The sequence below is a fragment of the Heterodontus francisci genome, chromosome 2, assembly GCF_036365525.1.
Source record: "Heterodontus francisci isolate sHetFra1 chromosome 2, sHetFra1.hap1, whole genome shotgun sequence".
Lineage (NCBI taxonomy): Eukaryota > Metazoa > Chordata > Chondrichthyes > Heterodontiformes > Heterodontidae > Heterodontus > Heterodontus francisci.
The window spans coordinates 124,676,377-124,703,458 of NC_090372.1; the positions used below are offsets into that span (position 1 = coordinate 124,676,377).

General features: G+C 43.3%; 1 protein-coding gene and 1 long non-coding RNA gene across 3 annotated transcripts; one reads left to right on the forward strand and one right to left on the reverse strand.

Moving 5' to 3' along the window:
- Positions 1 to 8,265, reverse strand: LOC137346627 (ATP synthase subunit C lysine N-methyltransferase-like). 2 transcript variants are annotated; one of them, XM_068010243.1, is made up of 4 exons: positions 7,970 to 8,265; positions 3,127 to 3,264; positions 2,976 to 3,026; positions 1 to 481 (listed from the first exon to the last, which is right to left on the reverse strand). In XM_068010243.1, exons 1-4 carry the CDS (start codon positions 8,150 to 8,152, stop codon positions 305 to 307), a joined length of 549 nt encoding a protein of 182 aa, XP_067866344.1. In that variant the 5' UTR covers positions 8,153 to 8,265; the 3' UTR covers positions 1 to 304. The 2 variants fall into 2 exon arrangements, with proteins under 2 accessions (XP_067866344.1, XP_067866334.1); XM_068010233.1 differs by having other exon boundaries at positions 7,895 to 8,261.
- On the forward strand, positions 7,672 to 27,082 carry LOC137346636 (uncharacterized). The gene is made up of 3 exons (XR_010968739.1): positions 7,672 to 8,309; positions 22,604 to 22,728; positions 26,436 to 27,082. It is a non-coding gene; the product is annotated as an uncharacterized lncRNA (long non-coding RNA).

A 27,082-nucleotide genomic window follows, 5' to 3' on the forward strand; every position in this document is an offset into this window, starting at 1 on the left:
TTAGCAACATTTCTTATATTTTAATAAACAACCCATCTGGACGGAGTTAATTTAAAATGTCACTTCTGTTAACTGAATCTGATAGAGTAGAAACATTTGTTCACAGTTATACAGGAGTTCAGTATTCCCATTACTTGTCCTGTGAAAAACAGATAGGCTTAAAAGAAATGTTGCAGCTCCAAACTGACTAGTTGACAAATTAGGTCACTTCCTAACAAAGTTTTTCCACATTTAATTCTCAGACAATCTTGTAGCCACTCTGCAGCAATATGAAAATTACGCATGCCTTGTCCTTTCCATTGTTTTAATCGACGACTTCTTTTGCTGTGGCTTTAAATGACTTTGCATCATACAACCAGGCAGTATTGATTCCCTTTCCAGATTCATGAACAGCAATCCAACTGGGAAATGGAAAACGACAGGCTACGACTCTGGCACTGCCCTTCAGCTCGTTCTGAAGTTTATCCTCCAAGGACGGCATCTGGAACAGCAGAAACCACAGTTAGAAACATCCCCCATATAAAGCAGATGTTGCTACTAATTAAAGAAAAATTCTCCTAATCCAAAAGTTGTATTTCAGAAAAAAATGACATGGTCTCACAATTCACATTTAACACTGACAACAGTCTTTATTAAAACATGCTTTCTAATAGGCAGGTATGGTTTCAATACCAATTTCTTGATTCATGACAAAACCAAGTTCTTGGGGGTCCTGCCTCCATTAACCCATGTACCTTTAAAATGAAAATCACCCAATGATGATTGGTCCAAGATCAAGATTTCAATGTTTTCTACATCTTAAGGCTGACTGAAAACATGAGATTCCTTCTCTTCACCTACTCACGCATCCCCAGTCTTGTTACTCCATTAAAACACAGACCAGGGGATGAGTGGTGGAGTTGTGGGCTTAAAAGCCAAATGAAATAAAAATAGATCTTCAACCAACCTTGAAAATAAGTGTTACGATCAGGTGAGGAGGGGGTCAAAGGGCTCCCCCTCTTTTCCCTCTCCTTGTTTGACAACAGATTTATTTCTTTTTTAAAGTGGTTATGCTTTACCAATTCAGTGGCTGTTTACTTGTTTACACGCTATGATCATAAAAAGAGCCAATTGTACAGGTTTTCTCAAGTTTAACAAAGAAAGAGGTTATCTTTATTGTACTTAAACCGATCTAAGTAAAAATAATAAAATACACTCCTACTTTCACACACATAGGTTACAGTGAGGAAAAGTAGTTTTGTTGAGTTAGAGTCCAGAGAAATAAAAGGAGTATACAGTCTGTGGAGGTTGGTGACTTGGCTGGCTTCAGGCCGAATTTGGTGATCCTGAGGCTTCCAGTTTGATGGCATGGACGCTGATTAGTGGTTCTCTGGGAGACAGCAAAGCAGCTGAATTCCTGCGAGAGAGATCTCTGTCTATTCTTTTCCAAGAAGTTCTCTCAACTGTGTAACTGAAGGAGGTTTTCTGTCTGTCCTTTCCGGACAATTCTCTAAACAACTGTCTCAATAGCTCCCCTGGCAAGCTTAAGTCACCAAGCACAGTCAGCATTGATTGGTGAAAAGACCAACACAATCAAACACTGATCAATCAAACCACTGAACACTACAGACTGCAGCAAGGAATATGCCTCAGTGCTCACGGTCAGCAAACAGAGGTCAAAGCTTGCAAGGTTTGAGTGGTTCGTCTCCACCAGTTTAATATTCAGGTTTCCAGCCTGTGGATTTTAAAAAATCATTCAACCTAGCATGTTTTTGTGACACAAGAAATAATAGAAATTTACTGCAATTAGATGAGGCCTAAACTTCAAATACACCATTAAATGAACATGAAAAAAATTCTATTCATAGATTTAAAAATCTTTCACATACATTATAAATGTGTGCGGTATGGAGTAGTAGAGTTCATGACTATGCTGCAACATTGTGAACTCCTGCTTTCAGCCACACCATCAAGAGATGTCAAGTGCAGGCTAGGCTATCTCTGATAGGAAGAAAGAAAATAAATTAATCTATAAGAATAGCAGCAAGTGAGCCATCCTGAACTGCAAGCTGCTGTTTTCAAGACAAGCACCCTGAACATAGATTGTGTGCACCCCGTCCCTCAGTTGCAGATTGGACAGGAGGTGAAGTAATCCTCAAAGAAAAAACACATTTTTAAAAGGTAACATACCAACTCTTGCTGCATTTTTAATCCTACCACTTCTTCATGTCCTTACACAATCCAAGTGGCAGAGTGAATAGCAATAAGCACTCCAAGGTCTGTTACAAGACAAACAGCTTCTTCTGCAACCTATATAACTGTGACCACACAACAAAGATAATTCATTGACTGTGAATAACTATAGGGCATCCTGGGGACATGAAAGGCACTGTACAATTCTGTCTGTATCCCAAGCTTCAGAAACAGACCTGCCTACTGCTATTGCATGATTTTTTTTCACCCACCTCAGTCAGTCCCATAGCCCTTGTGTTACAAACTTACAGCCACTAGGAACTGAATTGAAGGGAACAAACTATTTCACTTAAGACACTGACTACCAGAGGGAGGCAACCATAATCCAATCATTCTGTGCTAGATTCCAACCCAAGGTCTAAGGCTTGAAAAGGTGTGTAAGTCAATTTACAACCAGTTCCTATAAACAAACTCATTTAATATATTTACTTGTAAGACACTAATGAAGTCAACCTCCAAACATAAAACTCTCCAGTTCCATCTGTTATGAATATAATTGAGACTTTAGAAGAAATAATTGAAAATTTGTATAAAAATGGCTCTCTGCCCAGTTCGCCAATGCATGACCCCATCAAGTGAGGCGCCACACCAGGTACATTATTGCAAAATTCACTCTTATGTATTATTTTTATTTTATTTAGAGATACAGCACTGAAACAGGCCCTTCGGCCCACAGAGTCTGTGCCGACCAACAACCACCCATTGCAGGTAAACCTTTTAGAATTAATTAACAACAGACTCACCATCTGAGGAACTCCAAATATGACAACATTACTATATTCTGAGAAGTTGACCTAAAAGTATAGGACAAAAATAATTACCTACATTGAAAATAACAGAATTTGAAAAATATAAAGGAATAGCTCTGCATGAATTATGCAAGACTTTCTGTACCTTCCATAAGTCAGAGATGTAAAATCTAGTATTGTGGTGCACTCCTTCCCGCCATGCCTTGTACCTAGAATACCAAACCAACCAGGGGTTCAGCTCATAACCCACAGCTCGAAACCCCTGCTTTGCTGCTGCAATTACCTATAAAGTCAAAAAAGGCAAACAGGTTGCTGGTTTTTAATGATCCACTAACATATATATGCAAATACAATAAACATTGGACACCTACTATGTCACTATAAAAGTTGTGCCCACAATTTCCACATTGCTGTGACCAATATAGCAGATTTCATATCAAAAATAATCCAAAATTTCAAGTTCTTCCAAACAAAACATTTAATGCATTTAGTGTTAAAATGTTCTATTTTTAGAACAGTAATATTCATAATAGAGAAATAGATGTCAACTTTCATCAGGTCTGTCCCCAAAATCTGGTGAAAACCCATTACCTCTTAAACAATATCTAGGACATTGCAGCAATAAACCACATTTGGTTAGAAAATGTTTCAGGCAGGGTTGCACAAACTGATCAAATATATAGCTGTAATATTAGTTGACCTCTCATGGAATGCACACAAGGAATCAAGACCAAGTTGTGTTTTTATATGAAGCAGGGATAGGGCACAGAATCAATTAATTCAGCACCACTTAAAGTCATATATTCTCTCATTTTTATATTTATCTTATGAATTCCTTTGGCCACAGTTATAATAAAAATATGTAATCTCCTCATGCTGTAACTACAGCTTCCTACTAGTGTTGGCACTTTGGGACATCCTGAGAATGTGAAAGGCACTATATAAACACAAGTTCTTCCTTCTTTCCATCTTATTAGATCTTCCTGTGCACAACATGACTATTGTTTGTCAACATGAGTTATTGAACTCACTCAATATTTTCTTCTTAATTCCTTGCTGTGTAATCACTCTCAGGCATATTTCATAGCACAGAATTTCCTAATAGTTTACGGCACAACAGTGTAAGTACATTAGTTGTTTTTTAAACAAGCAAATTTACATGCAAGTGACTTACACTAGAAAGAACCTCATTACACAGAAATTTCCACAATCATTTGTGCCGCTCCTAAGTTACATCCACCATCACACTACTGAAGTTTTTAACATAGCGCTGCCCCCACGCAGAAAACCAGAGAATACATATTTCCTGCATTTATGCCAGTTCTGAAGGGCTCAAAATTTATGCACAACATCTTCCCACATAGTCCAAAATCAGCTTAACGGAGGAGTTGCAATATTGAAATAGGCCCCAAACTTTATTTCTGCCATTGAATAGGGATTTTCTTAGTGAATTTTCTAAAAATAAATTTCATTGATTTGTATTGTATTTTGTATATCTTTGACTGCTTTTTAAGCATCAGAATTAGTAACATTAAAAACAGAAAAGCTTCCACAGTGGCATTTTTTCTAAAACAGGCAGCTGTGCTTAATGTGTACGACTGATTCAAACTAATTTTCATAACATCACTAAGATAAAGAGAGGCTTAACAAGGAAGATAGCATATGCTCTGTATGGTTCTTTGGGCCCTGAATGGGAACACTGAATTTGTGCTGGTTTTATGCCGATTTTTACATTCTGACATATGCAAATAAGAACTGCAGGAAAAGTTGGCGTAAATTGCCATTGGCTAGATCAGCGCAGACTTCAGCAAAATATCAGTGAAAACTGGGTCGAACAAATTCCATGCTCATAGAACACACAGGAAAAACTAACTTATACACTCCATTGGCAGGACTAACATCTCTATAAAATTACAAATCAGATTACTAGACTAATGTTAATTAGTCACTATGGATTTTAAAAAACAGAATGAGTTTTGAAATCTCTGGTGTGGATTATAATTGCAATCAAATAAAATGTGTGCCTTTCTCAGAGAAACCTGGCCCACAAATATACTTATGGTGATTACTTAGAATGGAATACAGTTTGTTATGAAATGTACCTGTCATTTGCATAAGTTTTCTCGGCTATGCTTTTGAACAGTAAACTGTTTAAAATTCCCTTTGTGGCCTAGTATTACATTAAAATGATCTCTTATTTCCATGCTCGGACATTACATCAGTTCTTTGCTAAAATTAGCCAAGAGGAATTTCACACTCTTCTCCTTCCATTATGTCTTCTAGTCTTCACTTCTTATCTTGCTAATGCTATATCCAAGAAGGAACGTCAGGAAGTGTTAAAGTTCACTGCCCTTGGGAGAATCACAATGTTAATTTTAATATATAGGACATGGGCATTTCATTTCCTCCCTCAGGACTTCCCAATCAATTGAATTTCTTTTTGGTCTATCTCAGGCAGCTGTCGCATGCTTATGTTAATTCCAAAATCTGACAGACACATTATTGAGAGGTGTGGTTAATCACTTGTATGCAGGGGTCCTCCTATTGATTCATTAACAGTCACTTTGCAACTGCTTACAAAGACCCCCTGATCTCCCATTTATATTACACCTCTAAAAACAATGCTGTAATATGCATGTGGCAATGTACATGCCTGCAGAACAGGGACCACTCCACAATTTCACTTTTAATTCACCTATTCAGGGTAGTAATGCAACATCAGGAGAGCTCCCTGGCCTGCCGCCAGTTAAGTGCATATGTGTGCAGTTGTTCACCACGACTCCCAGTCTCCAAATTCACTTCACAATGCAAACAAGGTGAATTCAAAGCAAGGCAGCTGCATCAGATTACAAAAATCATATAAATGGGGTTGTAAATCACATTATGTACAGTAAGCCGGTGGAGGCTTGAATTCATTTTGCTTCCTATTAATTTATTATAAAAAAGGATAACAAAAAAAGATGAACACAAAATGGGCTGAATTTTGAGCCCACCCATCATAGAAATAAGACCGTGGCACCCTAAGTATCACTCTGGATCCTTTGCAATTCATTAATACCTTCTCTGATTGAAATATCCATAATTTCCCTTCATCTTTCTTTAATCCAGCTCTGACTATGGGTTACAACAAGAACTCGAATCTGCTGATGACCCAGGTTTATTTCCAACATTTTCTATTCTGGTTCCTCCATCTCTTTGTGAGTGATTTACATCCCACCTTCTCCAATGTGTAAATATCAATCCCAAACACCTCCACCTTTCCTGGGGTTGACTGCAAACTACTCAGGGACTCAAAGCTCAATTCATCCTGTCCCCTCACTTTCCCTCATCACCAGCTCTCTATCTCACCCTCCCTTTCCCTCTCTCTCTCAGTCTCCAAACCTTTCAACCTCTATTTTTCTCTCACCCACCCTTTCCTGCTCTTGCACCCCTTACTCTCCACCCTCTCAGCCTCCCTTTCCCACTCGCTCACCCTCGCTTTCCCACTCCCATTCTCTCTTTTGCCCTTCCTTTCTTCTAACTCCCTTCCTTTCCCACACTCCCCTTTCCCATTCTCCCACTTACTCTATCCCTCCCCTGCCCTCCATTTCCCAGCCTCTCCCACTCCATCCTTTTTTCCACTCATGCCCACCCTTTCCCAGTCCTACCCCCTCTCTCACACTCACCCTTTCCCATTCCCTTCTCTCTCCATCCTTTAACCACATTCTCCCCCTTTCCCACACGCTTTCATCCTCCCTTTCACATTCCCACTCGCCTTCCTGCTCTCGCCCACATCCTCCCATTCCCACTCTCGCCCACGCCCTCCCTTCCAGGCCCCACCTTCCCACTCTGGCCTCACCCTCCTTACCCGTTCTCTCATCCACACTTTCCAACTCGCGCTCTCTCTCTCACCTGCCCTTTCCGCCTCTCGTGCTCTCTGGCACCCTCTCCCTCGCTTGCCCTCTCCTGCTCCCACTCTCTCTCTCTCCCCCACCCGCTCCTGCTCCCACTCTCTCTCCCCCACCCACTCCTGCTCCCACTCTCTCTCCCCCACCCACTCCTGCTCCCACTCTCTCTCCCCCACCCACTCCTGCTCCCACTCTCTCTCCCCCACCCACTCCCTCTCTCCCACCCACCCTCTCCTGCTTCCTCTCTCTCGTCCACCCTCCATCACTCTCTCTCTCTCCATCCCCCGCTCCTCCTCACTTTCTCTCTCGCCCGCCCTCTCCCACTCAAACTTTCTCCTAACCCCCGTCGCTCCCCCTCTTTCTCTCTTGCCTGCCCTCTCCTACTCCCGCTCTCTCGCCCGCCCGCCCTCTCCTTCTCCCCACCTCACCCGCCCTCTCCCATTCCCCCCCTCTCTCTCTCATCTACCCTCTCCTGCTCCTCGCCCATCCTCTCCTGCTCCCCCTATCCATCGCCTGCCCTCTCTCGCTCACTGGCTCTCCCACCCTCTCTCGCTTCGCTCTCTCTTACTATCGTCAACCTTCTCTAGGTTCCCCGCTCTTTCTCCCTCCCACTCTCACTCCCCCACCCGCCACCTCATGCTCCCCTCCCTCTCTCTTTTCCCCTCTCCCACCCCTCTCGTTCGCCTCTCCCTCACCCACACTCTCTCTCCCCAACTCACTCTCCCCCATCTCTGTCGTCCCTCTCCCTCGCCACCTCTCACCCGCCCTTTCGCCCCCTCTCTCTCCCTCGCCCCCTCCCGCACTCACTCTCTCCCGCCGTCGCCCCCTTGCTCTCGCCCACGCTCAACACCCTCGCTCGCCCCCACTTCTCTCTCCCTTGGGCGTGGTCGCCTCCCTTTCTCTCCTTCACCCGCCCTTGTCAACTCTCGCCCTCCCTTGCCCACTTTCTCTGTCGCCTTCGCATTCTTCCTCTCCCCATTCCCTGAGCCATTCTTCGCCATCGTTCTCCTTCTCTCAGTCACTCACTATTCTGCCGTCCCCGCTGCCAATATCCACCAGCGCACCCCGGCGGCCTCTCAGAAGCTGCAGCACCGTCTCCACCTGTTCCGTGCTTGCCGGGACGAAGGGGAGGCAAACCCGCCTCAGAGCCGGGGCCACAAACGGTGCGGTCGCCGCATACAGAGCGAACACTGCTCCGCCGGCAGCGCCCAGGAGAAGCAGCCCCCAGCGGCGCCTGGGGTTCGGCCCTGTACCGGACACCGAAACCGGGGTCGGATCGGACATTCAACAAATGGACCGGTAAGCAGCCGGAACGGACCGATTGCACCCAGAAGGTGCCACAGTGAATGAGGACCGATCACTAACAGTTTCCGAGCGGGAACCATGGAAACCGCTGGAGCCGCCATTTTACCCGAGTCCAGCTGGAAACTCTGCCTTCATTGTGAGTGGAAACTCCCCCCTCAAAGTAAATAGCTCAGATTTTCCTGTCAAAAAATCTCGGCGAGGCTAATGACGCTCGTCTTTATTCATGTACAAATGCTAAAGCAGCTTTAAGTGAGTGTCAGCAGTGAGATTAAGTGTGAAGATACAGAAGTTGCTGTCCGAGTTGCGCTGCTCTGCTGTTAGCTTAATGAAAATGGCTTCTCACTGTCTGCTTCACCAATACATTAAATATGAAGCTGCTGTACTTGTGCTTTAGATATGAACTAAACTCACCACAGAAAGTTAAATCTTGCACATTCCCATCAAAGTACCCTTTGAACAATGTCATGACTGTTGATCAACCTCTCTGGCACTGAAAATTAATTATTACAAGTAGGACTTCTCATTCCTCAGGATGTTGTTGGAGATTTTTAAAATGTCAAAATTAAAAAATTACTTTTCCATTCTGTCTTGCGTTTCTCTCTTAATCCAATATTTATTTCCCTTTATTTCACTCTGTATTTGATTTGACGTTGAATTCACCCACTCTTAATTTACACTTCCTTATTAGTCCTTGCACTGTTAATCTCACAATCCTTCAATCTGGTTAGTTAAAGAGATAAGTTTCTCACCCTGTTCATTCAGAACCCAGATGTCCTGTTTCCCCTGCTGTGACATTATCAGCTGACACTTGCAGCAACTTGCCATGCAAAGAATTAAAAATAAACTTGAAAGAAGAAAGGTCCATTGCTGAGTCTCTCACCTGGGGAATCACTGACCTGAAACTTAACTGTATCAGCCACATGAATGTCTTGGCTACTAGAACAGATCAGAGGCTAGGTGTTCTGTGGTGAGTGGCTTATTTCCTAACTCCCAAAAAGCCTCTGCACCACCTATAAGGCACATATTAGGAATGTTTGGAATGTTGTCCACTTGCCTGCATAGGTGGAACAGTCAAGAAGCTCAACAAATCCAGGACAAAGCAGACCTCTTGATTGACACCTCACACATCTGGAATGCACTGTCTGAAGGGGTAGTGGAAGTAGATTCAAGAGTAACTTTCAAAAGGGAATTGGATAAATACTTGAAGGGAAAATATTTATATGGTTATGGGAAAACAGCAGAGTAATGGGACTAGATGGAGAACTGTACCAAACAGCTAGCACCAACATCATGAGCCGAATAGCCTCCAGTGCTTTACCATGGCTGCACTGCAGCAACTTGCCAAGGTTTCTTCCGCAGAATCTCACAAACCTACAACTTCCACCATCTAGCAGGAGCGTGGAAAAACCATCACTTCATGTTCTCCTCCAGGTCTCACACCATAAATTGACTTGGACATATGTTGCTGCTCCTTCATCATTGCTAGATCAAAATCCTGGAACTCCCGACCTAACAGAATTGTGGGAGCATCTCCACCATACGAACTGCACAGGCTTTTCAAGGCAGCAAAGGATGAGAAATAAATGCCAGCCTTAGCAGCAACACCCACATCTTGACAATGAATAAAAAATACTCGTTAATTTTAAGAAAAATTTAGGATTCCTAGCATATTCAATCAAGAGTGGGAATAGACAATCGGAGAAATAACAGGAGGAAGTAACTTCATAACATCACTATTCTCAGCTGTGGTGCAGCCCAATATGCAAGGACAAGAAAAGGCTGTATTATTTCCAAGTATCAGCCATCAAAATGCTGAGTGGACAATCCCACTGAGCCTCTTCTGAGGTCCCTATCATCATAGGTGGCATTATTATTGGTGCTGGTGCATTCATGTCATGGATACAGTAGTCTTGTAGCTATGTTACTGGACTAGTAATCCTGAGGCTCAAATCTAAAGAACAAGGCTGGAATTGTCTGTTGGGCTGGAGGCCCCGCACACCGGCTAAAAATTCAGGGACGAGCCCGCCTCCACCAGGCCTGGGAGCCATGCTATGATTTTACAGGGCCCAGGCCCTTAATTGGCCTCTGCCAGAACTTCTATCTCTCTGAGGCAGAAAGTCACGCCTCCAAGAACTGCCAGCCAATCAACAGGCTAGCAGCTCTCAGCCCAAGCAGTGCCACTGAGAGCAGTGACCACTGCTGGGACTGCACCCACCAGAAGAGCAACTGGGATGCCAGCCCCGGACTTACCTTCAGGAGCGGAGAGCAGTCGGACCTGTGTGAAAACAACCAGACCCGGGAGCGGATAAATCCAGTGCGAGGCTCGGGGCCTTCACTTACCTTCAGGAGCGGAGAGCAGTCGGACCTCTTACAGCGCGCCGGAGTTTTGAAAAAAAAAGCCAACAGTGACATCACAGGAGAGCTGCAAGGTGAGGTTGGTGAGTCACTGCTGTTAGGGAATAGCTCTAAATAGCTGGGTAAGTAAGGTAAGAAAAGTTTAAAGTTTATTTCAAATATAGTAAGTAGTTTTTCTTTTAAGGAGTTCTGTAGTAGTGAGGACCAGGGAAGAAGGGCCCTAGAGTAACTGATATTATTGGACATTAAGGTCTTCCAGAAGGTTTAATTTAGTTTAATTTAAAGGGTTAAGTCCTGGCAGGAGAGCTCAAAGCCGTGGTGTGCTCCATGTCGGAAGCTGGGAACATTTCCAGTGCCCAGGACCAGCATGTGTGCAGGAAGTGTCTCCAGCTGCAGCTCCTGGAAGCCCGGGTTTCGGAGCTAGAGCAGCAGCTGGGGACACTGTGGAGCACCCACAAAGCTGAGAGTATCGTGCATAGCAGGTATAGAGAGGTGGTCACACCGCAGGCTCAGACCCCACAGGCAGGAGGGGAATGGGTGACCACCAGGCAGAGCAAGAGGACTAGGCAGGCAGTTCAGGAATCTTTTTTTCTTGGCTATTCTCCTGCAAAACAGGTATACTGCTTTGGATACTGTTGGGGGGAATGGCCTCTCAGGGGAAAGCAGCAACAGCCCAATTCGTTGCACCACGGTTGGCTCTGCTGCACAGGGGAGGAGTAAAAAGTGTGGGAATGCAATAGTTATAGGGGATTCAATTGTAAGGGGAATAGATAGGCGTTTCTGTGGCCGCAAAAGAGACTCCAGGATGGTATGTTGCCTCCCTGGTGCTAGGGTCAAGGATGTCTCAGAATGGTTACAGGACATTCTGAAGGGGAGGGTGAACAGCCAGTGGTCATGGTACACATAGGTACAAACGGCATAGGTAAAAAAAAAATGAGGTCCTAAAAGCAGAATCTCGGGAGCTAAAGTAGAACCTCAAAGGTAGTGATCTCAGGATTACTACCAGTGCCACGTGCTAATCGGAGTAGAAATAGCAGGATATAGCGGATGAATACATGGCTGAAGAGATGGTGTGAGGGGGAGGGTTTTAGATTCCTGGGACATTGGGAACAGTTCTGGGGGAGGTAGGACCAGTACAAACTGGACGGGTTACACCTGGGCAGGACCGGGGGGAGTATTTGCTAGAGTGGTTGGGGAGGGTTTAAACTAAAATGGCAGGGAGATGGGAACCTTTGCAAGGAGTCAGAGGAGGGGAGATCAAAGACAAGAACAAAAGGCAGTAAGGGGAATAAGAAAAGTGATAGGCAGAGAAATCAAGGGCCAGAATTGAACAGAGCCACAGTGAAAAATAGTAGGAAGGGGACAAGTAATGTTAAAAAGACAAGCCTTAAGGCTTTGTGCCTTAACGTGTGGAGCATTCGCAATAAAGTGGATGAATTAATCGTGCAAATAGATGTAAATGGGTATGATATAGTCGGGATTATGGAGATATGGCTGCAAGGTGAGCAGGGATGGGAAATGAACATCCAGGGATATTCAGTATTTAGGAAGGACAGACAAAAAGCAAAAGGCAGTGGAGTTGCATTGCTGGTTAAAGAGGAAATTAACGCAATAATGTGGAAGGATATTAGCTCTGACGATATGGAATCTGTATGGATAGAGCTGAGAAACACTAAAGGGCAAAAAACATGAGTGGGGGTTGTATATGGACTCCCAAACTGTAATGGTGATGCTGGGAATGGCATTAAGCAAGAAATTAGAGATGCATGCGATAAAGGAACATCTGTAATTATGGGTTACTTTAATCTGCATATAGATTGGGCAAATCAAATTAGTCACAATACCGTAGAGGAGGAATTCTTGCAATATATACGGGATGGTTTTCTGGACCAATACGTTGAGGAACCAACTAGAGAACAGGCCATCCTAGACTGGGTATTGTGTAATGAGAGAGGAATAATTGACAATGTAGTGGTGCGAGACCCCTTGGGGACAAGTGACCATAATATGATAGAATTCTTCATCAAGATGGAGAGTGACGTAATTGATTCTGAGACTAGGGTCCTGAATCATAGTAAAGGAAACTACGAAGGTATGAGGCGCGACTTGGCCATGATGGATTGGGAAACGTTACTTAAAGGGATGACGGTGGATAGGCAATGGCAAACATTTAAAGAGCACATGGATGAACTGCAACAATTGTTTATCCCTGTCTGGTGCAAAAGTAAAACGGGAAAGGTAGCCAAACCATGGCATACAAGGGAAATTAGAGATAGTATTAGATCCAAGGAAGAGGCATATAAATTTGCCAGGAAAAACAACAGACCTGAGGATTGGGAGCAGTTTAGAATTCAGCAAAGGAGGACCAAGGGATTGATTAAGAAGGAGAAAATAGAGTACGAACTTGCAGGGAACATAAAAACTGACTGTAAAAGTTTCTATAGGTATGTGAAGAGAAAAAGATTGGTGAAGACAAATGTAGGTCCCTTACAGTCAGAAACAGGGGAATTTAATATGGGGAACAAAGAAATGGCTGACCAACTAAATGCATACTTTGGTTCTGTCTTCACAAAGGAGACACAAATATCATACCAGAAATGTTGGGGAACACAGGGCTTAGTGAGAGAGAGGAACTGAAGGAAATCAGTATTAGGAGAGAAATGGTGTTGGGGAAATTGATGGGATTGAAGGCCGTTAAATCGCCAGGGCCTGATGGTATGCATTCCTGAGTACTTAAGGAAGTGGCTCTAGAAATAGTGGATGCATTGGTGGTCATCTTCCAAGATTCTATAGACTCTGGAACAGTTCCTACAGATTGGAGGGTAGCTAATGTAACCCCACTACTTAAAAAGGGAGGTAGAGAGAAAGCAGGGAATTATAGAACAGTCAGCCTGACATCAGTAGTGGGGAAAATTCTAGAGTCCATTATCAAAGATTTTATAGCAGAGCACTTGGAGAACAGTGGTAGAATCGGGCAGAGTCAGCATGGATTTATGAAAGGGAAATCATGCTTGACAAATCTACTAGAATTCTTCGAGGATTTAACTAGTAGAGTTGATGAGGGGGAGTCAGTGGATGTGGTTTATTTGGACTTTCAGAAGGCTTTCGACAAAGTCCCACATAAGAGATTAGCATGTAAAATTAAAGCGCATGGGATTGGGGGTAGTGTATTGCGATGGATAGAAAATTGGTTGGCAGACAGGAAACAAAGAGTAGGAATAAATGGGTCTTTTTCCGAATGGCAGGCAGTGACTAGTGGGGTACCGCAGGGATCGGTGCTAGGACCCCAGCTATTCACAATATACATTAATGATTTAGATGAGGGAACTAAATGTAATATCTCCAAATTTGCAGATGACACAAAACTGGGTGGGAGGGTGAGTTGTGGGGAGGATGCAAAGAGGCTTCAGGGTGATATGGACAATTGAGTGAGTGGGCTAATGCATGGCAGATGCAGTATAATGTGGATAAATGTGAGGTTATCCACTTTGGTAGCAAAAACAGGAAGGCAGATTATATCTGAACGGCTATAAACTGAGAGAGGGGAATATGCAGCGAGACCTGGGTGTTCTCGTACACCAGTTGCTGAAGGTAAGCATGCAGGTGCAACGGGCAGTAAAAAAGGTAAATGGTAAGTTGGCCTTCATAGCAAGAGGATTCAAGTACTGGAGCAGGGATGTCTTGCTGCAATTATAGAGGGCCTTGGTGAGGCCACACTTGGAATATTGTGTGCAGTTTTGGTCTCCTTATCTGAGGAAGGATGTTCTTGCTATAGCGGGAGTGCAACAAAGGTTTAGCAGACTGATTCCTGGGATGGCAGGACTGACGTATGAGGAGAAATTGAGTGGGTTAGGATTATATTCGCTGGAGTTCAGAAGAGTGACGGGGGAATCTCATAGAAACCTATAAAATTCTAACAGGACTTGACAGGGTAGATGCAGGAAGGATGTTCCCAATGGTGGGGGAGTCCAGAACCAGGGGTCATAGTCTAAGGATATGGGGTAAACCTTTCAGGACTGAGATGAGGAGAAATTTCTTCACCCAGAGAGTGGTGAGCCTGTGGAATTTGCTATCACAGAAAGCAGTCGAGACCAAAACATTGTATGTTTTCAAGAAGGAGTTAGATATAGCTCTTGGGTCTAAAGGGATCAAAGGGTATGGGGCGAAAGCAGGAAATGGTTACTTAGTTGGATGATCAGCCGTGATCATAATGAATGGCAGAACAGGCTCGAAAGGCCGAATGGCCTACTCCTGCTACTATTCTCTTTGTTTCTATGAATGAAGGTAAATGTGTTGGGCCTCGCCAGGGACAAATGGCTGGGCCCCGGTGAGGCAAGGGGTTTGGTTGCGGGGGTGGGGGAAATGTAGTGCAGTGGGGTGGCTTGTGCCCTCCATGGGGCACACGGTGCCTGATCAGGAGGGGACCCACCCCCTCCCCCCCAGCCTGCAAGGAGGCCACTAGTTTTACTGAGCAGCCTCCTAAGGTAATATACCAGTGGGAGTTAGTTAATGGGCACTTAAGGGGCTTAATTGGCATGGGGCAGGCAGGTTGCTTCTTGCCACTGCCGCCACTCATAAAATTGCAGCGGGGCAGGAAGACAACATGAACAGTATTCCCGCCTCCCACTCAATTTTAAGATCCCCCCTCCCCCCGCCTCCAGCCCCCTTCTGCAGGGCGGTGGGGGGGAGGCGGGTGTAAACTTCCAGCTCATGAGTTCAAATTGCACCATGTCATTTTCAGAATTTGAATTCAGTTTTAAACATGTCTGGAAATGAAAAGCTGGTACTGTGTGATCAAGAAGCTATTGTTATGGACAGCTGGGAAATGATAGGGATGGTTTCCCTTTTTCACCATTCAACTGATGGAAGACAGCATTTTTATTATAAATGTATTTTAACTCCTGAGTGTTTTAATGGTCAACAAACAGACAAATGACAAGTTTTCTCATAGGTTTAAATAAAGATAAATGTTAATATTCGCAACTTCACCTACTCTCTTATGCATACAGAGACACACACAAACACAAGAAAAATAGAGATTAGAAGATAACATGCATTTAGGTCTGATGATTTTTAAAAGAATACACTGTAAACTCAATTTGAAACCATTATTCCCCAGGGTGAAGATTTTTTTAAAATGGTGCAGGCCTGTTTTTCTTTTTTCCTGGTTCACTGAAGACAAAACTTGGAATGTTTCATGAGGGCAAATGCGTTGTTGCAGACTTTGTTTTGTTGTATCTTCAGTTACAGTTCAATGTCAAAAACCCTGGTACAAGTTCTCAAGTAGGGAGTCTCAAAACCACTTTCAGTCTCTGCCTACAAACAGTTTAAAGATGGTTTTCTAGGCAGGGTCTTCATTCTTCCACTGGAACAGATTGAATCTCTCTCTCTGGCTCTGCCTTTGTTTGCCCAGCATATACTTTTATTAAGTTCCTTATCAGACCCCTGTGACCATGATTTCTCTTTATCATTGTCCTCATAAATGTTCATAGAGTCATAGAGTGATACAGCACCGAAACAGGCCCTTCGGCCCAATGAGTCCGCGCCGACCATCAACCACCCATTTATACTAATCCTACATTAATCCCATTTTCCCCTCTCACATCCTCACCTTCCTTCAATTCACCTACCACTTACCTACACTAGGGACAATTTTTTTTATAATGGCCAATTTATCTATCAACCCGCAAGTCTTTGGCATGTGGGAGGAAACTGGAGCACCTGGAGGAAACCCACGCGGTCACAGGGAGAACGTGCAAACTCCGCACAGGCAGTACCCTGAACCGAACCCAGGTCGCTGGAGCTGTGAGGCTGCAGTGCGAGCCACTGCGTCACCTCCATGATGGTGGAGCCATTGTTAAACAATGGAATCTGGGTGTCACCCATCTTCATTTCATTTTGATAAAGTGGCATTTTTCACACCCATTCATTTGAGTTTGAATTTGGAGACACCATGTCTGCCATGCCATTGTTAAACAAATTTGTTGAAGAGAGAACACTCGAACACAAGAAATAGGAGCAGGAGTGGACCATGTGGCCCATCGAGCCTCCTCCACCATTCAATATGGCTTCAACTCCACTTTCCTGTCCACTCGCTATATCCCTTGATTCCCTGAGAGACCAAAAATCTGTCTATCCCAGCCAGGGTGGCACAGTGTCGCATGGTTAGCACTGCAGCCTCACAGCTCCAGCGACCCGGGTTCAATTCTGGGTACTGCCTGTGCGGAGTTTGCAAGTTCTCCCTGTGACCATGGGTTTTTGCCGGGTGCTCCGGTTTCCTCCCACAGCCAAAGACTTGCATGTTGATAGGTAAATTGGCCATTATAAATTGCCCTAGTATAGGTAGGTGGTAGGGGGATATAGGGAAGGTGGGGATGTGGTAGGAATATGGGATTAGTGTAGGGTTAGTATAAATGGGTGGTTGATGGTCGTCACAGACTCGGTGGCCCGAAGGGCCTGTTTCAGTGCTGTATCTCTAAATAAAATAAATAAATGTATTCAATGATGGGGTAGAGAATTCCAAAGATTTACAACTGTTTGAGTGAAATAATTTCTCCTGTTCTCAGTCCTAAATGATTGGCCCTTAACCTGAGACTGTGACCAAGTGTTTTAGATTCCCCGACCAGCAGAAACAATCTCTCAGTATCTACCCTATTCAGCCCCTTCAGAATCTTATATGTTTCAATGAGATTTATTCTAAACTCCAGAGAATATAGGCCCACTTTAATCAGCCTGTCATCGTAGGACAAACCCCTCATCCTAGGGGACCAATTTTGTGAACCTTCGCTGTACTGCCTCCAATGCAAGTATATCCTTTCTTAACTGTGGTGACAGAAACTGCAGATAGTACTCCAGATGTAGTCTCGCCAAAACCCTGTATAATTGTAGTAAAACTTCTTTATTCCTGCACTCCAATCCCCTTGCAATTAAAGCCAACATGCCATTTGCCTTCCTAATTGCTTGTGCTACCTGCATGCTAACTTCCTGCGTTCCTTGTACAAACACAGCCAAGTCTCTTTAAATATCAACACTTACAAGTTTCACATCTTTTAAAAAATATTCTGCTTTTATATTCTGAGGACCAAAGTGAATAACTTCACACTTTCTACATTATATTCCATCTGCCATCTTGCTGCCCACTCACTTAACCTGTCTATATCTCTTTGCAACCTCTCTGTGTCTTCCCTACAGCTTACCTTTCCACCTACTTTTGTATCATCAGCAAACTTAGATATACTACTGTCTGTCTCTTCATTTGAGTCATTAATATAGACAGTAAATAGTTGAGGCCCCAGCGCTGGTCCTTGTGGCACTCCGCTATTCACTGCCTGCCAACTTGAAAATGTCCCATTTATGCCCACGGTCATGCAGGTCCCCACCTGCCAAGAATGAGGTAGATTAATTTAATTAACAGAGATTTGGGCACTAGCGTCTGGAATTGACCCACAGACAAATGAGAGAAATTGGAAGTGGGAAGCCAAATTTTTTCCAAGCAAAGAAAAGAGCAAGTTTTAAATACAGGTTTTCTTGTGGTTGTGTGTGATTGAATACTAACATGTCTGCAACTGAAGCTAGTAGCTCCCCAAGCCAGGGTGAAGTAACTTGGGATAAGTTAAAAGCACTGTCTATGGAGGAGTTGAGAAAAATGGCTGAGCAGTGTGGGATCACTGTATGTGGCAAGGCTAGGAAGTCTGAACTCCTAAGGGTAGTGGCCAACCATTTTTCCCTTGAATCTGAAGAAGCAGAAACAGAGTTAGAAGCAGACTCGGACAGGGTATTGTTAGGCAAAATACAATCGGAACAGAGGAAACTTAAATTTGAGGAAAGAGAGTGGGAGAAAGAGAGAGCCTTCCAGAAGGAAAGTGAAGAAAAAGAGAGAGAGCAGAGAGAGAAAGAAAGACAGGAAAAGGAACGAGAGAGGAGAGCGAGAGAGAGAAAGAAAGAATATTCCAGAAAGAATGCAATGAGAGTTGAAGTGGCTTGAGTGAACAAGGGGGCGACAGAGTAACCCCAGTGAAAGCATGGCCAATATGGAGGAGCATAATTCAGGGCTGGGTACAAAATTGCTAAAACCCACTCATCTAATCCCAAAATTCAATGAAGAAGATGTGGAGGTATTTTTTGTGTCTTTTGAGAAACTGGCAAGGCAGCTAAAAATGACCAGCTGAAACCTGGTCTCTTTTACTCCAAAGCAAGCTAACTGGAAAAGCCCATAAGGTTTATTCCCTGTTGCCAAATGAGAGTTCATAACATTATGAACTGACTAAAAATGCTATCCTCGGGACATATGAATTAGTACCCGAAGCCTATCACCAAAAGTTTAGAACGCTCAAAAAGCAAGCTAATCAAACTTATCTGGAGTTTGAAAGAAGCGGCTGGCTTTTGACCAGTGGCTGAGGGCTCTTAAAGTACAGCTCAGCTACGACAATCTCAGAGAAGTAATTCTGTTAGAGGAATTTAAACAGTCTCTCCCACTCTCCATAAAGACCCATGTAGAGGAGCAGTAGGTCCAAAGAGCCGGCAAGCGGCCGTTCTGGCTGATGAGTTTGCTTTAATTTATAAGTCGGTTTTCCAGGGCAGAACCTTTCCTAATCACCGCCACAAATCCGAAAAGCACAAAGGGTGGGAAGGTGATAGAAGCCCAGGAGGTCCTGGGAGAGAAAGGAAAGCAGGAGACACGGGGGGCCCTCCTCCAGCCAAAAAGGAAGGTGCTGTGAGCAAGAGTGAGACCCGGAGACTTGTGTGCTTCCATTGTAAGAAAGCAGGCCATTTAAAATCTGACTGCTGGAAACTAAAGGGAAAACCGGTAGGGTTAATCAGGACACACCCGCTCAGTGAAGAAGTGACCCTGATGGAAAGCACAGCAGAACAAGCTGTGGCTTTATCTGCAATAAGAGTGAGACCCAGGAAGCTTACTACAAGTGCAGGAAAATTTAAAAGGATTCCTGAAGGTTATCAGGGTTTTGTGTTTGAAGAGATAGCAACCCCATACCCCTCGAGTGGGGCAAGCAAGCCCATAGTGATTCTCAGGGACACAGGGGCCACTAGATGGTGCAGTGAACACCAGGGCCCACGAGGCTGCAGTGGCTGTACATGCCAATATACGAAAGACAAAATCCTGCATAAGCCAGCAGTTTGACTGGCCAAAACTCCACAAAGATGTGCTGGAGTACTCCAGGAGTTGCCACATGTGCCAGGTTGAGGGGAAACCCCAAACTACAGCGAAACCTGCACCCCTAAGACCTGTACCGGTGTTAGGAGAACTCCCAGCAGAGGGCTGGTGAACAGTAAGGGACAGGCAGGCACAAGGCTGGCAAAAGTTTCGACAAGGAAGGGGAAAAAGTGACCAAGAGGGCAGGTTAAAGGAAGTCTGGGAGGAATCCCGGATGAAAACCCCTCCTGTCCAGTTAGCCAACCCCGAGGAATTTGAAAAGTTAGACTCCACATTCTCCTTTGGAAATGCAGACTCTAGAAGCACCCCATCAGAGTTGCTAACAGCATTTACAGAGACAAAGAAAGACCTCAAGGGGCAGAGAAACCATGAGGGTGATGCCTCACTTAGTCGAAGTGCCATAGGGGAGTGCAGCAGAGTCTGCACAAATACCGGCAGGCAGGAGTGTCCCAGAGAATAAAGGGGAGATTAACAAAGAGTCCTCCCCTACAGTCAGAGAAAAAGGGAAGCGTCCATCCCCTGAAGTCAAAAACCTTTGCATGACTCAGCAAAGCACTGAAAGAGAGTTCAGGATAGACCCGCCCATTGCTGACTCTTGGAAAATATTCCAACTTAGGGCTAATTAATTCTACCCCACCAACCCCCGCCCCTTGGCAGACCTCAGTAGGAACAAAGACCCTAGGCAGCCATGGAAATGGGCAAACTGAAGAAAAACTTCCCCGAAGAACCACATGGTTACTGGGATGCCAAAAAGGGGAAATTCAAGCAGCATCTGCACCAAGACAAAACAGGCAATTTTAATAAGCTTTAGGATTTATGATTGAATGGAAATGAATGAGAGAAATGTGTGGTTTTTTCCTATATCATATATTTTCTCTCAACCCTTCTAATGAAATGTGCCTTTTCTCAAATCACATTTCATTCCCCTCGGTGTGGAGGTGTCATGCAGGCCCCCACCTGCCAAGAATGAGGCACATAAATTTCAAATTGTTGCTGGGAAGAAGAGAAGGCCTGTTACAAGGTGTTGCTAGGCCTCTGGCTGGAAATACATTTGTGCATATTAACAGACAGTGCTTGTAGACAAATGAACTATTCCCTGCTCCAATTCAATCCACAAAGCCAGAAGTGGTTATACCAGTCGGTCATGTAACCCCCCCAACCCCTGCCCACCCCGTTGGCCAACGTGGGGAGTTTTAAATTGTAGAGACAGTGTGTTTGAACTGGCAGAAAGCTGAATGCTCCTGGGCTGAAGCAGACCTTCTCTCCCATCCTGTCTGCTCCCATTTCTTTCTCACGGAACTCCAAAAACTGACTGAAGACACATCAACCCCAAGAGAGAAAAGTCTCCTACCATGAACAAGGTTTAAGAATACTGGGCCCCAATGAAAAGCAAGACCTACCTACAATCAAGGACTACAGTGAGCTCGAAGAACCATAACAACAACTCTTCAGATATTGCTCAAACCTTTCCACTTTAATTTTTCTTCTCTTTTCTGTCCCTATCTGCGTGTGTGTATCGCGTCTGCATGCTAGCTTGGGCGCCTCGTACATCTGTAGGCGTCAACCGAATTAGAGTTTAAGTAAGTTTAATAAAATTTCACCTTTCTTCTTTAAACCTAAGAAAGCCTGTTTGTGCTCTTTTCTTTGCCTTATAATTGGAAAGCGGTGAACAAGGATTCACCAAAGGGGGAGCTAAAAACACAGTGTGTTTAAAAGTAAAACCCTGTTACAGTAAGACCAGGTGAAGGCTGAAAGGGAACCCGAGACCTCTTTCTCACCTGGTCATAACACCATGCATTACTTCCTGTTCATTAACCTCTCCTTTATCCCTGCTATTATATTACCCCGTCTCTATGAGCCATTATCTCGCCTATTAACCTTTTGGAAGTCCAGGTATACTGCATCTCCTGGTTCCCCTTTTATCTACCTTACTAGTTACATCCTCAAAAAACTCTAATAAATTTGTCAAACAGGATTTCCTGTTAGTAAAACCATGTTGACTTATTCTAATCAGACAATGCTTTTCTAAGTTCATTGTTAAGACTTCTTTAATAATAGAGTCCAGCATTTTCTCAATGACTGACATTAGGCTAACTGGCCTGTAGTTCCCTGTTTTCTCTCTCCCTCCTTTCTTGAAAAGCAGTGTAACAGTTGCCAACTTCCAATCTGATGGGACCATTCCTGAATCTAAGGAATTTTGGAAAATCATTGCTAGTACATCCATTATCTCTGTAGCTATCTCTTTTAGAACCATAGGGTGTAGGCCATCAGGTCCCAAAGATTTTAGTCCCTTAAGTTTCTCCAATACTTTTTCTCTGCTGATATTAATTTCCTAAATTTCTTCTCTCTTTTTATCCCTAGGTTACCGTCTATTTAGAAAATTGTGTCTTCTATTGTGAAGAAAGACATAAAATATTTGTTCAATGCCTCTGCCATTTCCTCCTTCCCCATGATAATTTCTCCTGTCTCTGCTTCTAAGGGACCAATGTTTACTTCAGCTACTCTCTTCCTTTTTCTATACCTATAAAAGCTCTTACAATGTTTTTATATTACTGACTAGTTTACCCTCATATCCTATTTTTCCCTTTTTTATCAACCCCATAGGGGTTCACAAAATGGTTTCAAGAGGTAGTTATTAACACAGGATTGTCCATTTACATTTTAATGCCTTCTGCAAGGCTGGTCCAGACATGAAGATTGGCGCAGGTTTCTTTTCATTTCCATGTGTATTGGCAGTACAGAATAAGGTCATCTGACCTCTCCATTCCATCTTGTTTTTCAGGAAAAGTGTCATTTTGGATTTGTTTTATAAGTTCATTATATAGTTCATAATTTCTCCATGCATGAGGGTGACGCAATTGGATTGTGTTTATAAACCTAACTGGTTCACTAATGCCCTTTAGGACAGGGATGCTCATCCGGGGGCCCGTGGCCCCATAGGGGTTCATGAAAAGGTTTCAAGGAATCCACAAAATCGGACTCAGAACTCTGGAGCAAAACACTGGTGAACTGAAAATCATTCATTGAGGTAAGGTGCATCCTCGATCCCCATGGTTTAAACAGGTCAGCCTTGATAAGTTTTGTAGTATAAGGGTCTGAAAAGGTAAATGATTGAGACAGTGTAAAGAATACCTCCCACCACGATGATATAAGCGATCACATGTGAGAGAAACTGGAGGGAGATGAAGCATGGCATCAGAGGAGTCACACTGACTGGTGTGAAGCTGTACATAGAATGTAATAAAAAGTTACTGTTCAAAATACAGAAGACTCAGTAATCTCTCTAAGCTAGATTAACGAAATATATTAGGGTGGCAGCGTACAAACCAAACATACAATATGGTGATCAGCGGCGGGATTATGAACAATGGTAATTATTACCATGCAACACCCAGAAGAAGAATTTGAAGGAATACTTTGAAGAAGGCTGACCTGAAAAAAGCAGCAAAACCGCAGAGCTCGAGAAAACGCTGTGAAAAAACTCCAGAGCTGCTCCGTGGATGAAGGAGGCACAGAGTGTCAGGGAATTGGCTTGTAGAGGCATTCAGGTTGCACCACAGAGGCGGTAGTCTGTGAAAAAAAAAGTCCAGTCCAGCAATTGCAGACTTCGAGATGGGGATCTGGTGAGCAACTTATGAAGAGGGTAAAATTTTGTTCCTAATGACACTAGGCAGAAAGCACTGGGAAAATCAAAAGTCCTTAGCAAGGGCAGATCCGCAGGTCGCGCCATTACACAAAGTGACCGGAGTGAATGAAAAAAACAAAGAGGCCACAAATACTCAATATCCCAAGAGAGGGGAGTAAACAGAGTATAGCAGATACACTATAAAACTTGTGTAAAACAAAGAAGGCATAAATCCAATGTCTGGTGGCAAGATTTCACAGGAAGAAACACTGGCCATAACAGGAACCAGCGTGAGGCTGAAAAACACAGGAAACTTCCGATACTGAAGGAAAAAATTTAAAAGAGAAAGTAAACTACATAGACAGCCATGGATCTTAAATTCATAATACCAGAGAGGTTTGGACATGTAGAAGGATCAAATCAAACTCAAAATTGGTCACTCTGGCAAAAAAGATTTTTGAGATATAGAATTGCTTCCAAATTAGATAACCAGTCTGAGGCAGGGCAAATTAACACATTGCTGTATTCCATTGGAGCAATAGCAGATGACGTTATTGCAAGACAAGGCATTAATGAGACATCAGATCAATTTGATGAAGTTTTGAAAGCCTTTGATAGCTATTTCAACCTGAGGAGCAATAAGATTCCAGAAAGGTCCAGAAACCAGATAAAACAGTTGATGCTTTTATTAATGGCCTTTACAGACTAGCAGAGGGATGTGAATATGGAGACCTAAAAGCAAAATTAATAAGAGACCACATTATAGTAGCTATTACTGACGAATCCCTATCAGATTTATTGCAGTATAAAGAAGACGTTACCCTGAACAGAGCAATTCAACTGGTGAGACAAGCAGAGGTCTGGAAGAAAAACAGAGCAATCCTGAGAGGTGAAGAAAGACCTTCATTCAGGAAACCTCCAGCCACTGTACAGTTCCTTAAACAGAGGGCTGTAAAAGAACCACCAGAAAAGAAGGTACACTGGAGGGGAAGTGTAAGATGCCATGAAACCCTGCTTATGCGGTGGCACCAAAAAGGCCCACAAGCATGAACAAGTGGCCTGCAAACAAAGCAGAATGCTTCCATTGTAAGAAAATAAGTCATTTTGGGAAAATGTGCCAAAGTAAAATCTCTATTTCCACAAGTTCGAAAGAAAAAGTCTTCAAGCATGGAGTTGTTAACAAAGTTGAACAATCTCCATCAGGAGAGAAATCAAAAAAACTTCCTTGGTGAGATCAATGATTCTAATCAGGCATTTTGGTCTAAAGATATACATGTCAACAGACATATCATTAATTTTAAACTAGTGTTACGACCGAGGAGGGAGGAGTGCACTGTTAATTTAATCCCACTCCTCCACAGGTCACAACATATCAATAAATTTTCCCACTTACTGAAACAGTCAATTAGATACTCTATTTGTCCCCAGAATAAAGCACATTGACCAGGTTTCTTTAATAAACAACAAAATTATCTGTTTACAATAAAGCAAGTCTTAACCAATAATGAAGTAAACGTACGCGAATTGAAATATTAAAGCCCCTTATTTTTATTCTTGCCCCCACACACACACTCACATACACAACCACTTAACTGGGAAATAAAAGAGATTTTTGTTTACAGCCATTACAAAGAAATAGAAGGAATAAAAAAAACTTATACTGAAGAGAGGAGGTGGAAGTCCTTTGTTTTGGCGAGGTATCCCAAAGTCAAATAGGTAGCTGTCACTAGGAATCTTTCCAGGCAAGGTTGATGAACCATCTGGGGAGACGTTCAAAGAAATTCAACTGCAGAAGGCTTTACATAGGTCTTACATCAGGTGTGCAGCAACAAAGGCTTCAATTCTCACACATACAATGCAAAGTTCTTTTAAAGATGCAAAGTTTCTGCAAGCTTTCAGGATTTCTTCAAAATACAGGAAGCAACAGTACAACTTCATGCAGGCTTTTGCTTTTCAAGAGCAGGGATTCTTCAGAGAGAGGTAACAGTTGTCTGGATTTTTTTCTGATCTCCTGGCAGGTCAATACACAACTTCCAATTGCCTCTTTTAGTCCAAAACTCAGCTGGCTTTTATCAGTTCAAAATGAAACCAACTTTTTTCCAGGCAAGTCCTATGATAATCATAAATCCTGTCTTGTCAAAATACAACCTCCTGCTATATTTACTCGAAATCATGTGCCTTCCAGTAAAAACTTGTTTACGGTTCAACCTTTTGTTGACCTTCCTTTAAAAAAAACAACCACAAAGTTCAGCAATCTCCAGATGATTCAATGTCCATGAAATCCTTTTCAGTTTTTAAAATATAGATTCTCAAGTTTAAAAAAAAATGGAAACCCACGTAACACTAGACTCTAGAGCAAGTGTAACGATCTTATCAGACAAAGAGCCATGGTTATCAATGCATTACCTGCATTAAAGAAGAATCACGATTTTCAAACGGCACTGCTAAACTACAGAACTACTCCATTGCTTTGTGGATTAGCACCAACAGAACTGTTGATGGGAAGGAAGCTTAGAACACAACTTCCAATCCTACCCAAAACGTTACTTCCAGGGCTAAAGGTCCAGGATTATCACAGAGTTCAAGACAGAGAAAAGTCTTACCAAAAGCAACAAGCCTATCATTATAATAAGAAGTACCGTACCAGGAACCTACCCAGTGGAAGGTGGTGGCGTAGCGGTAATGTAACTGGACTAGTAATCCAGAGGCCTAGCCTAAAGCACTGGGGATATGGGTTTAAATCCCACGATGGCAGATGGTGAAATATGAATTAAATTAATAACTCTGGAATTAAAAGCTAGTTTAATGGTAACCATGAAACCATTATCAATTGTTGTAAAACCCCATCTGGTTCTCTAATGCCCTTTTGGGAAGAAAATCTGCTGTCCTTATCTGGTCTGGCCTACATATGATTGCAGACCCGCAGCAATGTGGTTGAGTCTTAAAATGCCCTCTGAAATGTCCTAGCAAGCCACTCCGTACAAGGGCAATTAGGGATGGGCAACTCTGCTTCTCTTTCCACAGATGCTGCCAGACCTGCTGAGTATCTCCAGCATTTCTTGTTTTTATTTCAGATTTCCAGCATCTGCAGTATTTTGCTTTTGTTATAGGGATGGGCAACAACTGCCTGCCTGCCAGTGACGCCCGCATCCCATGGAAGAATAAAAAAAAGTTGACTGAAGGACAAAATGTATGGTTATGAGATGAAAGCAGAGAAGAAGTAATCATACAGAGAGATGAGAATCAACAGCAATCTTATTTAGTACATACTTCAGAAGGTACTATAAGAAGAAACAGGAGGAATCTTATTCATATTCATCAAAGACGTCAATCGGGCATGCATTTGGACAAACATGATGTTGAACCTGAAATTCAGAAAGTACCAGACACTACAAACCTCAATGAAGGCCGTCCAAGTCAAGAAACAAGAGTTCAGAGAAAGACTACTGGTCTTCTGAGTCTAACAACAACACGATCAGGGAGAGTTGTGAAGCCTCCTGACAGATTGAATTGTGATGTCAGAGACTTGGGTGGAGATGGGGTAATATGTAAAAATAAAAAAGTGAATGTATAAATACATATATGGATAAAGATTTGTGGGGGGGGGTGGTGGATGTAGTATAAGGGACTGAAATGGTTAATGATTGAGACAGTGTAAAGAATACCTCCCACCATGATGCTGTAAGAGGTAACATGTGAAAGAGACTGGAGGGAGAGGCAGCATAGCTTCAGAGGAGTCACACAGACTGGTGTAAAA